This window comes from Mytilus californianus, unplaced genomic scaffold (assembly GCF_021869535.1).
Source record: "Mytilus californianus isolate M0D057914Y unplaced genomic scaffold, xbMytCali1.0.p SCAF_5, whole genome shotgun sequence".
Classification (NCBI taxonomy): Eukaryota; Metazoa; Mollusca; class Bivalvia; order Mytilida; family Mytilidae; genus Mytilus; species Mytilus californianus.
The window spans coordinates 24,162,777-24,176,124 of NW_026262701.1; the positions used below are offsets into that span (position 1 = coordinate 24,162,777).

General features: G+C 31.8%; 2 protein-coding genes across 3 annotated transcripts in view; both read right to left on the reverse strand.

Moving 5' to 3' along the window:
• Positions 1-13,348, reverse strand: part of LOC127700812 (Golgi-associated RAB2B interactor protein 3-like) — a 144,713-nt gene that overhangs the window by 77,331 nt on the left and 54,034 nt on the right. The window lies entirely within an intron of this gene.
• Positions 1-13,348, reverse strand: part of LOC127700805 (uncharacterized) — a 29,337-nt gene that overhangs the window by 10,132 nt on the left and 5,857 nt on the right. The window contains exons 6-10 of the mRNA XM_052204474.1: positions 12,611-12,635; positions 11,912-11,966; positions 11,379-11,476; positions 9,993-10,111; positions 9,596-9,661 (exon numbers count right to left, since the gene is read on the reverse strand). Coding sequence (XP_052060434.1) covers positions 9,596-9,661; positions 9,993-10,111; positions 11,379-11,476; positions 11,912-11,966; positions 12,611-12,635 — 363 coding nt within the window. The remainder of the gene's footprint in view (positions 1-9,595; positions 9,662-9,992; positions 10,112-11,378; positions 11,477-11,911; positions 11,967-12,610; positions 12,636-13,348) is intronic.

Here is a 13,348-nt window from a genome sequence, read left to right on the forward strand (position 1 = left end):
AACGGTTGTGTATAAGTTTTATAACATTTGGAAGTTGGAGAACGGAAACAAAAAATTCAGCAATTTTTATGTTTATAAAGGGACATAACTCAAGAATGGTAAAAGTGTTGCCACCAAATTTGGTACTTAATCTGTATTATGTAGTAATAAGCATTGTGTATAAGTTTCATAACATTTGGTTGAGGCAAACTAAAGTTAGAAAACGGAAACAAAAAATTTGTACTTGATCTTAGTTTTGTGGTAATGAATATTGTGTATAGGTTTCATAATGTTTGGTTGGGGCAAACTTAAGTTACAGAATGGAAACTAAAAATTTTGCAATCTTTCAATTTATAAAGGGGCATAACTCAATAATGATTAAAGTGACACTACCCAAATTCAACTTGATTTGTGTTTTATCAGTGGAAGTCAAAATTAAACATTGCATTGTATAAAGCATTGATTGTAGCTGATTCAACTATAATCATGGACAAAGGAAGATAACTCCAATTAAAAAATAAATTGATATTTAGAAGAAAATAAAATTTTTGAAATTTTTCCATTTCTTAAGGGGCATAACTCTAGAATGGTTAAAGTGACGCCACCAAAATTCAAACTTGATCTGTGTTTTGTGGTAATAAGCATTGTGTGTAAGTTTCATAACATTTGGTTGCGGCAAACTAAAATTAGAGAACGGAAATGAAAAATTCAGCAATTTTTCCATTTGTAAAGGGGCATAACTCTAGACCGGTAAAAGTGACGCCACCAAAATTCATACTTGATCTGTGTTTTGTGGTAATAAGCATTGTGTATAAGTTTCATAACAGTTGGTTGAGGCAAACTTAAGTTAGAAAACAGAAACGAAAAATTCAGCAATTTTTCCATTTGTAAAGGGGCATAACTCAAGAACGGTAAAAGTTACAAAACCAAAATTCAAACTGGATCTGTGTTTTGTGGTAATAAGCATTGTGTATAAGTTTCATAACACTTGGTTGAGGCAAACTAAAGTTAGAGAATGGAAATGATAAATTCAGCAATTTTCCATTTGTAAAGGGGCATAACTCTAGAACGGTAAAAGTGACGCCACCAAAATTCAAACTTGATCTGTGTTTTGTAATAATAAGCATTGTGTATAAGTTTCATAACATTTGGTTGAGGCAAACTAAAGTTTTAAACCAATTTTGGGACGTACGTACGTACAGACGGACAAGGGTAAAACTTAATGCCCCCTATGATACGGCTGGGGCATAATAAAATGTAACAAAAGAACCTAGCATCATATTGCTAGTAGCGCCAGTAGCATTGTTTGGTGAATTTGTGCTTCTTTTTTTTAGTTTGGCTAATGGACAAAAAATCTAAATAAAATGCTTTTATCTCCCTATTACTTACATTGTTCATAGAATGGATACTACTTTGACAATTCCTTGTACATGAGAGTTGTCTGTCAAATCTTTATTTCACAAAGCATGAATTGCATAACAATGAACTGAGCTCAAAGCAAAGCACTTTAATAATACACTTAGACAATGAGCTCAATCCAGTGATATACTTTGTACTACAGGTCCTTCATGAACATCCTACATGTACTGGCCAAAACCATATCTCACAAACATGCCATACTACATGGTTGGATCAGAAGTCCTGAAAAAGACATGAACTTTATTAACATATTTTAAGTATATGCATCGGTTAAAACTTTCACAAATTTGTGGTAAAATTATTCAGTATCTAGCAACTATCAATCCCTTCATGCACAAATTGATATAGGTTGAGTACCCCTCTGTCAGAAATAAGAACATACCTCCACCTAATTTTAGTTAACTGATGAAGAAACATTCAAAACTATAAAATGTTATCTAATAGACTAGCTGCAATGAAATCCCAGTTTTCTAAAATGGTAGGTGGAACCTAAAACTCAAAAGATTTTAAACTATGCATTTTAAATATTGCAAAGATACATGCAATAATAATTCTCAAAAATTCGCTATATTTTTCCTCATTTTGTCTTTTGGTCGAGACTGTATATTGACCTCTAGATGTCTTTCAATTACATCCAGTTTCCGACTGGGTTTATCGACGTGGGATTTGTTTATATAAATTAGGCGTGAAATAATTTTGGTTAACTGAAATCCTTTAACTTACTTCCAAATTATTTGGTTAACTGAAATCTAACTTACTTCCAAATTAATGTTAATACTGAGGGAAAAAATTACATTGCTAAATAACCACTTTAAAACACATGCAAACTTTTTGAGAGGAAGGCATAATGCATGTAACGTCTATTAGATCTTTTTTTAAACCATTCTAAACTACTGATAATTGATAAAGTTTGTTAACTGTTACTTACCTTCAAAAAGGGGGTTGCATTCACTTTACTACATATACATATAAATATAATCAACAATACTGAGTGCAACACCTAGGATAAATAGAGGATTGTTTTGTAAGAATAGTTGCTGAAATAAGCAGGCAATATTCAAAGTAGAATAAAAAATATTACAGGACTGTGTTTTAAAGTAATACCCATTGTGCAGGGCTCACGTTACCATGCTACTGGGGCGACAAAGTCGCTTTCCTGGTCGCCACTTCGCTTTGACCTACCTTCAAAAGCGAAATCTAGTTGCCCTGTTGTTTACGATACTCACTTTCAGTCACTTTCGTCATCGGCAATATTCAACATTTACCAAGTCGATGAAACAGCAATTTTTCATTTGAAAGTAAAGAAATTCAAAGACGTAAACAATTTATTTTCTTTAGGAGGTTAAAGCATTGATTTTAAAGTTGGTTGCATGTTATTTTCATAAAGACAATTTTTTTATCACTTCTGGTACTTGTTACTCAATTGTAGATCAAATCATTCTAACTTTCGGCAAAATAAGCTTGTTACTTCATTAGAACGTGATGAAATTAAAGATTTCTTGCTGTTGTGCAATACACTGTGCTGTTGCGCAATACTTAGTAAATCTGTCGTCAGACTATAAACAAATAAAGTTCAATTAATTCCCAGTCATATTAGAAATTTATGAAACTGTAAAGGGAGCTTGCATCAATAGATATTCACTTAAGTTTCATGAGAATTGCTGACAGCATTTTTGAGCTATTGTCTGAAAACTGGAAAATCACCCCTTTTTTAATGAATAAAACCCCATTACTCAGAAATGTAAAATGTACAATTTATAAAATTTTAAACGGAGCTTACATCAATATAGATATAAACAATTCACCAAAGTTTCATACGAACTGCTGAAAGCATTTTTGATTTTTGTCTGAAACTGGAAAATCCCCCCTTTTTTCATGAATAAAACCCTGCAACTCAGAAATGTAAAATCTAAAATATATAAAAATCGAAAGGGAACTATGTCAATAGATATAAACAATTCACCACAATTTCTTGCAAGTTGGTGAAAGCTTTTATTGTCTGAAAACTGGAAAATCCCCCTTTTTTCAATGAATAAAACCCCATAACTCAGAAATGTAAAATGTACAATTTATAAAATTTTAAACAGAGCTTACATCAATATAGATATAAACAATTCACCAAAGTTTCATACAAACTGCTGAAAGCATTTTTGATTTTTGTCCGAAACTGGAAAATCCCCCCTTTTTTCATGAATAAAACCCTGCAACTCAGAAATGTAAAATCTAAAATATATAAAAATCGAAAGGGAACTATGTCAATAGATATAAACAATTCACCACAATTTCTTGCAAGTTGGTGAAAGCTTTATTGTCTGAAAACTGGAAAATCCCCCTTTTTTCAATGAATAAAACCCCACAACTCAGAAATGTAAAATGTACAATTTATAAAATTTTAAACGGAGCTTACATCAATATAGATATAAACAATTCACCAAAGTTTCATACAAACTGCTGAAAGCATTTTTGATTTTTGTCCGAAACTGGAAAATCCCCCCTTTTTTCATGAATAAAACCCTGCAACTCAGAAATGTAAAATCTAAAATATATAAAAATCGAAAGGGAACTATGTCAATAGATATAAACAATTCACCACAATTTCTTGCAAGTTGGTGAAAGCTTTTATTGTCTGAAAACTGGAAAATCCCCCTTTTTTTAATGAATAAAACCCCATAACTCAGAAACGTAAAATCTGAAATTTATAAAAAAGGAAAGGGAGCTCATGTCAATAGATATAAACAATTCACCAAAGTTTTATGCAAATTGGTTAAAGTGGTTTTGAGTTAATGTCCGGCATGTTGAAGACGGACAGACAGACGGACAACGGTATACCATAGTACGTCCCGTAAACAGGCGTATAAAAATGACAGGGTCTTTTTCATTGACAACCCTGTATAACCTTGCAGCAGTATCTAGTATACATGCATTACCTTGTATATTTCATGTACATTGAACTTAAAAATATGTGGTCATTGTCAAAGTTAGTTATGTCAGTTATAATTTACACATTTACTGAAACATGCCAGAGAAGTGCATGTACAAACTTTTTAATTTAATCTGCAAACTGGGAAAGCCATCCTTTTTCACGAATAAAATTACACAATTTATTAAATTGAAAGGGAGCTTGCATCAATAGATATATATAAACAATTAACCAAAGTTTCATGACAAATAACAACTGCTTAAAGCATTTTCCAGTTAATGTCCGAAAACATGGAAATCCCCCTTTTTGAATGAATAAAACCCCTTACATTGTAACTGGATAATGTAAATTCTAAAATTCCAAAACAATCTAAAGGGAGCTCACATCAATACATAAATACAATCCCATATAACTCTGAAACGGGAAACCTAAAATTTATAAAATAATCAATTCACAACAGTTTCATGCAAATTGGTGAAAGCGTTGAAGAGTTGGTGAACAAAGCATTTTTAGAGTTAATGGGCGTTAACACGAAAATCCCCCTTACTTAATGAATAAAACCTCACATTTTGAAAATGTATATTATAAAATTCCTAAAAATCTAAAAGGGAGCTCACGTCAGTAGATATAATCAATTCACCAGAGTTTCATGCAAATTGGTGAAATATTACTGAGTTAGTGAACAACATGCTAGAAACAGACAGATCAGGGCAGACAGACGGACAAAGGCATACCATAATATTTCTCATGAACAGGCGTATGAAAACTGCAGGGTACCATTCCAGGCCAACACCCTCTGAAGGAAACACTATAAGGGAGCTTCCTTTCCATTTTTATGGGGGAAAAAGGGGTGGGGGGGTGGGAGGGGGGAGGGGCTAGGATGAAAAAATTTTTTCCTGCATTTTTTTTTAGTTCGAGATGTTATCTGTCCTGCCTTTTTATTTTTCACTCTTTTTTGTCCTGCCTTTTTTTCTATTAGTTTATCCCGACTTGTTTACATAAATTGTCATCCTGCCTTTTTTTTCATATTCTCTCATCCTGCCTTTTTTTCAAATTTCATCCTAGACCCCCCTAAAAAATCAAATGGTAGCTCCCTAAGTTAGCAAACAAATTATTTTATTTTTACATTGACAAACCTGTATAACCTTGAAGCAGTATTAAGTTCATGTATTATCCCGCATATTATTACATGTACATTGAACTAAAACAAATTGTGGTCATTGTCAAAATTATAGTTTACAGTTTACTTTTCCAATGCTTTCAATTTAAGATTAGGGCATTTTTGTCATTGGAATTGAGTTTTGTAGTCGGAGATTACTCTAACCTCCAACGACTGTTTTGCGACACAAGCTAGGGCTGTGGGACTTCAGCTGGTCCCATATCAGATAGATGATATTTGCCTGTCCGAAGTGGAGGCGACTGGATTCATATAAATCAAGCCTCAATTTATTAATTTTTCTCTTTATTTAAGTAAGTTTGATCAACCTGCCACCCGTTATCTTCTCATATTTGGACAGTTTTCACATTGACCCATCAATACTGGCATTTTAGAGGGTATGAATGCCCTTTACCGTCAGGCGTCAAACAGTCATTTTCGGTTACCATTAGCATCAAATTGGTTAACATTTTACCGTGATTCGTCAACATATCCTTATCGTGATTCGTCAGAGGTCTCAAATAATTATCGTTACCATTATTTTTTGGGAAAAATTAACGTGTTTCGTCAAAATCTGTCTATTTTTTTATCGTCTTGAAGAAAGTATTTTATCGTCATGCACCAAAAATTACCGTTAACGTCATTTGGCAGGATTTTTTACCGTTATTCGTCATGAAGGTACCCCCATTACCACCCTCATTTTAACTTTCACTTTATAAGAATGTCACATGACCAACATTATGGAAACTGATTTATGCAAATGACCCATATTCCATAGGAAAACATATCTATATAAATCGAGCCTCAATTAGTTCATTTTTCTCTTCATTAAAGTAAGTTTAATCGACCTTCCACCCGCTATTTTCTCATACTTGGACAGTTTCACATCGACACATCAATACTGGCATTTTTACTTTAACTTTAAAAGATTGTGACATGACCAACAGAAAAGTAATTTACAATGCATTACATGTATGAGAGCTGATTTATGAAAATGACCCTTATTCAATAGGAAAACATAATCTAACACCTCGTTCATTTATGATGCAAATAAGCTGAATGGCAGAGTGTGTTCAATTTGAAAATAAAGAGTTAAAATGCCGGAATCGCAAAAACAGATGTTGAACACCAGAGTAATCTCGGACTATGAGTATGAGTTTTGGGCAATTTGTAAGGGGGGGAGGGTTCAAGGGAAGCAAATGCTCTTTAAATTATGCATGTTTCAAAAATTGGGGAAAAATTACACAGAGAGTTGAGTCATTTTTTTCAGACTTAATTCAAATAATGACTTATGTAGAATTACCTTCTAATTCTATAAAAAAAATTCACAACTACTGAACAGGAACGATCATGGTACTTTTTTACCTATGAAATGATCTGCAAAACCTACAAACAGACACAAAAATATCATCAAATAGTGAAATAAAAGATTGATTGCACCTTATATGGATAGTTCCGACACGTGTTACGTGGGGAGCCCGTTTGTTTACAAATAATAATGTCACGTGATCACGCACTGACCGTCACAAATTTTTATCACACAATATTAACTGTACTTGCACAATTCACAAATGCATAACCCATTTATCTTGCGGACATGCAATGGGAATGTACACGGTTATCAAAAACTATAAAAATATTGCATGTACAGTTAATGAAGAAGTTATTTCATCAAATAGATAAGATTTTCACTCATGACACAATATCGACTGGATGTCATCGCCATCGGGGATAAATGGGATTAAATTGACCGCCAAGAAGGTGTAGAGAACCACCTCTGGGGAACCTTAACATTAATAAGTAATACTCACCAAAATTTCTCTATAATTAACGCTATTTTCTGTTGGAAAATTTCAGAAAGATGCTGATAAACTTATTTGGTGACACAGATTATTTTCTGGTTTTGGCGCGAAATATATTCTTACTCTTAATGCTTGACGTAACAAAATTTGTATAGAATTATATTTAACTAAAGCTCAGCGTAAATATGCAGAAGCATGACAATACATTAATAATAAAATGTGTAAATATTTCTGTAAAAGAACATAATTTTACTTTACCAGTATACTTCACTTAGAATTACATTTGAGCGCAAGAAAATCTCTATGTGAATCGGCTCGGGGTCGAAGTTCAACATTTCAACGGAAATTTTTGCGTGTGCTTGCGTTGCTTTAGATCGAGGCCACAGCTTTTCAACCAATCGGGGAATGTTTACTTGGGGCATACATCTATTTTTACTGCAGGTTTCGACATGTTTAAATCGGGATTATAGAAAAATGGAATGTTGTTGGTAAATACAGAACAGAAAATGATGAACACTTTTAGCAAAAGATAAATTGGATCGGGGGTCTGTGAATTCACATTATTTGTACAACTCTCCTTACTCTTGGGAAGCGTGTGCTTTACATCGAGGCTTGCGTTGCTTTACATCGAGGCTTTCGTTGCTTTACATCGACGCCATAGTATTTCAACCAATCGGGGAATGTTTATTTGGGGCATACATCTATTTTTACTGCAGGTTTTGGCATATTTTAATCGAAATTAGAGAAAAATGGAATGATGTTAGGAGATATAAAACAGAAAATGATAAATATTTTTAGCAAAAGATGAATTGGATCGGGGTTCTGTGTATTCACATCATTTGTACAACTCGCCTTACTGATGGCAAAAAATGGAATTTCCGTGACCTAAATGGTTCGCGAAAATTAATATTTTTATATATATATAGTAATTATTAATATAACATAAATCAACGCTAACATGTTTAACCCCGCCACATTCTGTATGTATGCGCCTGTCCCAAGTCAGGAGCCTGTTATTCAGTGGTTGTCGTTTGTTTATGTGTTACATATTTGTTTTTTGTTCATTTTTTGTACATAAATTAGGCCATTAGTTTTCTCGTTTGAATTGTTTTACATTGTCATTTCCGGGCCTTTTATAGCTGACTGTGCGGTATGGGCTTTGCTCATTGTTGAATGCCATACGGTCACCTATAGTTGTTAATTTCTGTGTCATTTTGTCCCTTGTGGAGAGTTGTCTCATTGGCAATCATACCAAATCTTATTTTTTATATTTTATTAATGTTTCAACTTTGCATCACTGTTTACATTCAACAGATTGAAAATATATTATCATTTTGAATAAATATAACATCACATGCAGTTTTGAGTATATATGTATTTTCCTCTATTTACAAATTTTTTTTTTTACTGAGGTAAATTAATCAATAAGTGATAGATTTCTCTTAGAAGAAATTTAAAGGTCCCAGTGAAAAAACTACATGGAGAACAATAGCTATTGTATTCATTCAATAGATCAGGTGAACTTACAAAATTTTAAATACCTGGTCAAGATAGAGATGGCACTGTGGAAAACTTTCATTGGGTTCGCAATAATGTAAAAGTCAGTCCTTCAAGTTAATTTCATCGTATTGTTCACACATGCATGTAATAATTATACCTTATAGTTATATTTATGTATGTTCTCTATATAATTGTACTTTATGAGAAATAAAGTATTCATATTCATATGAAAGAAACACTTCTTCTATCAGTTATATAACCCATGTATAAGTTTGGTATTGCTATCACATCCCTTTATGACTAACTTGACTTTTTTTTTTTTTTTACCTAAAACTCTACACCCTTATGCATCTTAACTTTTCTTTTAACTTCTTAACAGCGAAGATGCTACCATTATGAAGGTATACACAGAAATGGAACTTGAATGGGTCCTTTTTTGATTTGTCAAAGATAGCAATGGGTTTCAATTTCACCAATGTCGAATCACAAAAATTTTAAAAAGATGTAAGACCGATATATACCATTTTGCAAGGTTTTGACAAAATTTTCATGAATAATCCAATTGGCTCTTGAAAACATATTATTGATCAGAGCAATTCAAAAAGAAATCTACAGTTTCCTCTACAAATTGGTTACCTTATTTTCAATGAGACTTCCCTGAATACCAATTGCATGTTTTAGTGGAACAGTCCTGAATGTGTTTTTATTCAACAGTGAAGTTGCTTTGAAACATGTCTTAGATGCTTTTTCAATGAATCATAAAAAGAACAAATCACCTTATATCAAAATTACAAACAATAAAATAAAAAATGCACATACTTTGAAATGATTGATCCAAAAGTCTGACTTGCTTTGCCTTAACCAACCCCATTGCCTTTCAATTCTCTGAAAAAGTTAAAATATTAATCACTGAAAATCTGATGAATTATAGCATTCTAACAGAAAATCCTGTAACAATGTTGTTAAGTACTACCTGGGTTCAATACATACAAAATTACCAAAAAATCAAAATAACTGACCAATAGCATATACTTTATTATTAACAGATATCCTAATGAAATATAGCAGAATTATAAATTTCTTCAATTAAAAAAATTGAGAAAAAATAGTCAGATAGCTTTTGTGAGTTTAAGAAATCAATCTGGATTTGCTTAGAATCAGTCAGTCAAAGACAAATTATGTAAACAGGTATATATACAAATTACACCTTAAATACCTGATTAAAAACTGAGGAGCCATAAATCACAGACTTCTCATTGGAAGTGTGAGTGACTTGAATAGCTGCTGCTAACCCATTTTCGGTACCAGGGTCACATCTGATCTTGGTTGGAAAAGCTGTAAAATACATTGTATCCTTTCAACTTCATGACAGTTTTTCTTTAAAATAATTATGCAAGGAATTGTTTGTATAAATTTCAGTTCTCACAAATTATAATGGAATGGCACATTTGCTGTGTTGTTCAGATCAGATGTACCGGTTTTTGTACTATCAAACTTCCTTGAACCAGTACGCTCTTATATGCAATTAAAGGTATGTTGAATTTTTCACCACAAGTCAGGGTAAGGTATAGTTATGACATGAAATGACTGCCACTTTATTTGAACTTACAAAGTAGCCATAAATGCTTAAAATTGCAGAATTTAACTGAGAGCAATAGTCTATAAATAAGTGGTCTTATACCTTAAACACAAGTTATTGTCTGTAAACTAATGAAATGCTTGGTTTTTTGGGACCTTTTTTTGACACTAATTCATCAACATTTGGGGCAATTACTCCAAAACTCCAGCCCACAATTCCCTTTGTATAAGAAAATCTTGTAATACAAGTTCAGAGAACCATACACTTACTAACAAGTAATAGTCCTGAAACTACACAAATATAAAAAAGAAGATGTGGTATGATTGCCAATGAGACAACTCTCCACAAGAGACCAAATGACACAGAAATTAACAACTATAGGTCATCGCACGGCCTTCAACAATGAGCAAAGGCCCATACTGCATAGCCAGCTATAAAAAACTGTTGGTACCATTACCCCTAAAATCAATCCCAAACCTTCCTTTTGTGGTATTGGACCTTCTAGCAAAATTCAGAGATCCATTCACTTAAACTAAAGTTATTGTCTGGAAACCAAATGTGTCTTCGGACGAGGAAGACGACATCATAGCATTATACAAACGCAAATTTTTTGTGGTTGTATAATTACATGTATAACATTATTAATTGAATTCGCTGTACATAGGGACACTAATATCATTTTGTGTGTACTAAAAATATTAGAGCTCTTTCAAAAAATATTTTATATATTATGTTTAAACTTGCCAAAAATTCACTGTCAATAAGGGTTTCACTGCACAATTCAATTTTTTCTTATTGGCCTAATGCAAGAATATTCAAAGGATACTTACAGGATTCTTTCTAGATATTGACACTGACTTTTTTGGTCTGATAATTCAAAAAGAATAGCTAATACAAACTGTGATGTTAATAATCTTGTATTCATTGGTAAACATAAGTTCATACTGAAATGACCTTTTTAAAAGGTTCACTATTTGAGGACCAGATTAAAAAAAAAAGGTATAAATTGAAGTTATTGCCAACCTTTAATGTTATCAGCTGCTTTCAGGAAGAAATCAGCTACAACTTCTGGTCTTTTATTGGTAATACTGGCACACATCCATATAATTTTTCTTGAAAAACTGAATGGAAAATAGAATTAATACAAAGCATTTATTCTTGTATAGTTCATCATATGCAAAATCTGAATGTTGATTACTAAAAAAAGAGTCCTAAGTGTACACATTTGACAAGATTATGCTCTGTCGGTCATTGTTATTCTTGCACAGATTTCATAAGAATATTGTTTTAACAAAATTTAGGCACAAGAATATATACTGTTAATTACGTAAAAATATGTCAAGATCACAAAACTTTTATGATAGTTTTTTTTTTGTATTGTTATATTAATGGGAGTTATATCTGTTATTGTTTATAATTCTGCCAGAAACCATTTTCATTATGTGTACTTGAGTAAAAAGTAAATAAACAAAAACTGTGTCATGTTTATCATTACTATCATTTTGCGTCTATTACAAAAAATTAAATGTATAAGTGGAATAAATTGTTCTTCTTACCCATCTACACATCCATGTATACATATGCCAAAGGGCTTTAGTTTGTCATAACCATCTACAAAGTAATTTCATACTGTAAGTTATATAAAGAAGTGAAATAGTAGATGTATATCAAAGGTGCATGTAATTAGCTGTGAATGTTTGCTTCACATCAAACCCATCAGACAAAAAAAAATTATTTTGAAATATTCATCTGCTTTCTAGTATAACTTTCTTATTTGAATCAATTTTATTCATCAAGGCTTTTTGCAACAATGGTAACAGATTCATTAATAGGAACCGCATTCTTTTATTTTTATTATTTCTGTATTTCATGACACTTTCAGAGAATTCCAGAAATTATTGCATGGTTTTTATTAGTGTGAAAAATGTGACAGAGTGTTAAACGCAATAATTTGAACTCGCATTTTGAACTTTTTTTAAATGAATTAAACAGGATTTTTCTGAAAATCGTAAAAATTAAAATTGCATAGAAAGAAGTCTAAAACGAAAAAAATCACAATAATAAATGCACATAAAATAAATGGTACAAAGTTGCTTAAAATTAAACCAAAAATGACCCCAAAATATTTTTTTGGAAACAATGTATAGTTCTATATACAATATTTAGCGAAAAATCTCAAGTTGATGAATACTTATGGCCACACTCTGTATGTATCATGAGAATTAAATAATGAAATATAAAATTATGCTGCTTACCTAAGTGCCAAATATAGTTAGGACCCTGAAAAGAAATATGAACAGAAGTAAGTTGATGTAATTTGCAACTGGAATATTTCCGTATATTTTTGTTCATTTCATGTGGACTTAAAGGTCAGAATTTAATTTTCAAAGAGGACATTATACATGCTTATGAACCGGTATCAAAAGTATTGTAGCCTTGAGTGCATGAAACTTCATAACTGTATGTGTAAAAACATTGAGGAATGATGTAGGGTTGAATGCAATAGTTGAAAACTGTAATGATTTTGATGACATAATTGAAACTGTAGGAATTGATCAAGGTACTGACTTTTCTTAGTAACCTGAAGATTTCAATTACACTGTATAATTTAAGAATTTACAACTATCAAATGACAGTAAATCTTTTTTTTTTTACTATCATGAAGAATTTGAAAAGTTTGAAGGAATGTACATGTTACAATGATGTAGGTTACTTAGTTACCCTCTTGCAGAATATATATGTATCAATACAAAAAATAATACTTACTTAACATGTACAACTAGAAATTATGGATGATGAAAAAAAAAACATTCAATATGACCTTTTTAATTTTTCTATTAAAAATGCATCAAACTTGTAAATACTATTAGTGTGCTAGTGACCAAATACATCATATATGGGGTCAGAAAATTCCATATGGGTGAAAGCATAATTTTGACAACACAAAGTTACCAAAAAAACTTGTTAGCTTTAAATGTGTTTTATGAATTTAT